The following is a 3,866-nucleotide window of genomic DNA, read 5'->3' as shown; positions in this document are numbered from 1 at the left end:
TCGATCATTAATTGCAGCCAGATTATCGTTTGGTGCGGGGGAGTGGCACGCCTGAGCCTTTTTTTGTTGCATCATGAGCCTTAAATGATTCGAGTAGTGCGGTATGATATGCATGTATTGTTTCGAATGGTACTATAACTGGCTACCTAAAAAGGTGAATATTTGCGGGTGACTGTGAAGTAGAGAAAACTTATGGAAACAAAAATTGTCATTTCCTTGTTACTCTTGTCATGTTTACAATGAGTGGGACGAGATCTTTAATCATCTTTTTACATCTTGTCCTCTCATTTGGGAGGTTTGGCAAAGAGTGGCAAGTTGGTGTTACTGATGGTTTTGACTTTATAACTATTTAATATGTGGGAAGTGTACTCAACAAGCTTGTGGGAAATGTATCCAAGAAGATTGTTGAAGTGTGCTTAAGAAGCTTGGTGGTATATAGGTGTGTTGGGGAAGCTTTACAAAGGGTGTTGTGTAAGCTTTACACATATATATACACACCAAGAATCTTGTAAAAAGGTGTACCAAAATATCAACATACATCTTAAGTATTGATTCTTTCTTTAGGTATCTAAGATGTGAGTCATGGCTTTGGAGGGTGTGGGTGTTGGTTGGCATGGTGCGTGGGTCGGCGTTTTGTGAGGACTGCAAGTCACGATGGTATTGTAAGGGCAACAAGTCACAAACGACACCGGTGCTGAGGGGGGGGGGGGGTCAGTGAGTCACAACAATACGGGAGGAAGTCTGGGAAGGTCTGAGTGAAACTAAAGAGGGGTGCCTTCTTATGTATCGAAGATAAGCCGGGGTCTTTGTTTTACGGTGTGGGACTTGTTGATTTCAAGTGTATTGGTTGGGGCGGTAGGCTTAAGAGATTAGTCTATTGGATTGTAATAATTTTTCAAATAGTGGAATCTTTTCTCTTTGGAGGCCCGTGGTTTTTCTCCAGTTTTAGAGTTTCCACGTTAAATCTTGTGTTCTTATTTCTTTACTGTGTTTATCTATTATTGGGCTGTGATTGTTGGGAACTTGGAGACCGTGTTTCTTCCCAGCAGTTACCTCTTAATTTCTCCTTCTCAACTCGTGGCCTTTTTCCAATTTGGTGACTTTGGTAATATAGTAAGAAGATGATTCAGGCTATCATGTCGTTAGCTTGTTGGTGTATTTAGAAAAATAGAAAAGAATTGAAATGGTCGACAGGTATTCGAAAAGAGGATTGACAAATTTGGTTGTACCTCCTTACTGAAGAGGCTCTGTGCAGAACAAGGAACTCACAGCTCGTACCTCTAAAGTATTACGTACGGATTAATACCAATAAATCTTCGACATACTATATATATTAGAGTGAAGATCAATAATTTTCACAACACAATTACTATTGTGAATGTGAACTCATACCAGCATAAAGACAATGAAAATTTAGATAAATTACGAGCATAGCATAATCATATCGTGTTACAGCCACTGCGACAGGATTGAGTCGTTAAAATGGGCTGCTATGCCGGTTTCATGGAATTACAGGAGCAAAGCTTGTAAAGTTATTGCAACAGGATTGAGAGAGTAAACAAGAAACTTTGCCTGTGGGAGTTGAAATCTTTTCGCACTTTGTTTATTTGATTTAGTCCAACTTTGACCCAGTTTATAGTGTGTGGAGATTGTGGGTTTATTTTTCACTTGTTTAAAATCGGATCGAGTTTAATTAATTCATTCCCTCTCCAAGACGAGATCAGTTTCAGTTCAAGAAGCTTTTCTTTATTTACAAATCAAAGAGTTTGATTATGTTAACCAATAAACAATAATTGTGTCATATATAGGAACAATCAATAAACAATAATTTATCTTTCCTAATACAATCTTTGTTTACATGTAAGTAGTTACTTGTCCTATTACTATAATACAACTGCTTGGATTAATAGGATGTATAGTGTCTTTTATTCTTTTCAATCTTTAATTTCTTGACTCATGATAAGTACTATATATATACACTGTACTTAAGAAGGAAAACATCGAGTACAAATAAGTCAGGTATTAAACGCGCGTTCTTTCAATGCAGCATCATTCGATTTTGAGCATACAAGTATCTTGTACTAAAAACACAATGGATTATATAAAAAGAATTTAGAGAAAATAAATAAAAAAGGATGAATTGAAATACTAGTTATAACTGTACCAAAATGTGGCCAATGCTAGTCCCCACTGCAAATAGAGGTGCATTGGGATTTTGCTGATGGATGTGGTTGATGACATCATGTGTGTCATTTGTCCACACACGAAAGGTTACTAACAAAAAAGTCCACATAAACGGAAAAAAAGATTTAGGATGCTATATATAGGTTAACACAACAATAATTAGGTGAACAAATCAAGGTACAACACGACAATAATGTGAACAAAATGTTAGATATTATAATCCATAACAACGTGCAGAGCTATAATTCATATCTCAACATAGGGTGGTTTGTAATAAATTTACCGTTGGCTATGTATTTTTGCTTACCAAAGACGGGGATGTATGTTGAGCTCAACAAGTCAACCAGAAGGGGCAATTGCATGGTAACAATAACTGCAATTGGCATACAAGTTAACCCACCTATTGGTGCCAGCATCCATGGTCTTTGATCACAAAAGACTAGAAACAAGATTGCGCTAAACGCTACCATCATGGAAACTGTAGAGAGGAATAATGCACAAAGACCAATAATCAATCGCCTTGGTAAACTGACCAGGAAATCCATTTCAGCAAAACGTGTAGTGAGGATTGATAAGAACACTAAGAGTGCACTAGCAGCTGAAAATAACGAGATTGCATCACATATTGCAAAGATAATGAAGGCAATTTCTTTTCTAAATAAAGGGATTCCCTTTTCTTGATCGTTCCCACCAGGTACAGTAATAGCTGCTGCAAATACGATTGTTACAATTAATGCAGCAGTTATGCTAGATGCTTCTGCAGTTGTTTTCATCCATTGTTCCCCTTCCTTCACCAAACCCGCGTGCTCCCTCGTAAACACCATATGTGGCGTCTCCATATCGTCGTTCTTATTCACAAGATCTCCCGGTTTCATGAGCTTCTCCACTTCCTGTAGAACTTAGCTAGCTTGTTATTAATGAAACTCTAGAGAAAAAAAAAAAAAGCATGACAAATTCATTTCTTATTTGTACCGTACCATGAACCATTGAAGCTCTCGCTGTAGTTGCAATGCTGCACCTGTAGTACGACTAAGTATACGTTCAGGTGCCAACCTTCCTGCCAGGTGTAAGAGGTTGTTTCCATTGAAATCTTCAAGCTGTCTGTAAATATCCAATCTTAAACTCAAGTGATAGATAAGGTTGTAGATTTTTTCTGAACGATTTATTATTGCTAATTGCAAAAACCAATAATTCGTTTCCACCGAATCTTTCAACATTATCAATTTTGGTGACCTATATAGAATCTCATCAACAACCTCGAGAGCACCTTGACGTACTGCCTCCAGAAAAGGTTTACTATAACACGGATGATCATAATCAAAAGAGCCTAACTTATAGATATGATCACATGTTATTTTCACAAGTTCTTTAGCTTCTTCGTATGTCTTTCTCTTCTTTTCTATATGCTTGATAATTGGCATCCCTGAAATTTTAGCAATTAATCGGATTTATATAAAAAAAATTTCATATAGGTTTTAGTTTAAGGTTTAAAAAAAGTCATAATATGTTAATGCATTGTAGTTCGTTGCTGAACAAGATACACATCAAACATTTTACTTTTTCAAAACATATACACGACTTTATATTTTTCATAACCTTCAAACTTTCAAATAATGTTTCAAAGTGTTCGTTTGTTTAGATTATAAACACGTACTCTTACGAGGAATGATAATTTGAAAGTT

At 36.4% G+C, this 3,866-nt stretch overlaps 1 protein-coding gene across 1 annotated transcript; it reads right to left on the bottom strand.

Moving 5' to 3' along the window:
• Positions 1-2,423: 2,423 nt before the first annotated feature.
• LOC122610441 (ankyrin repeat-containing protein NPR4-like) lies at positions 2,424-3,605 on the bottom strand. Its single transcript, XM_043783433.1, has 2 exons — positions 3,162-3,605; positions 2,424-3,074 (listed from the first exon to the last, which is right to left on the bottom strand). Exons 1-2 carry the CDS (start codon positions 3,603-3,605, stop codon positions 2,424-2,426), a joined length of 1,095 nt encoding a protein of 364 aa, XP_043639368.1.
• Between the last annotated feature and the right edge of the window lie 261 nt (positions 3,606-3,866).

This window comes from Erigeron canadensis, chromosome 8 (genome assembly GCF_010389155.1).
Source record: "Erigeron canadensis isolate Cc75 chromosome 8, C_canadensis_v1, whole genome shotgun sequence".
Classification (NCBI taxonomy): Eukaryota; Viridiplantae; Streptophyta; class Magnoliopsida; order Asterales; family Asteraceae; genus Erigeron; species Erigeron canadensis.
Note: the sequence above shows the minus strand (reverse complement) of the source record. Positions and strands in the feature narration are given on the sequence as shown.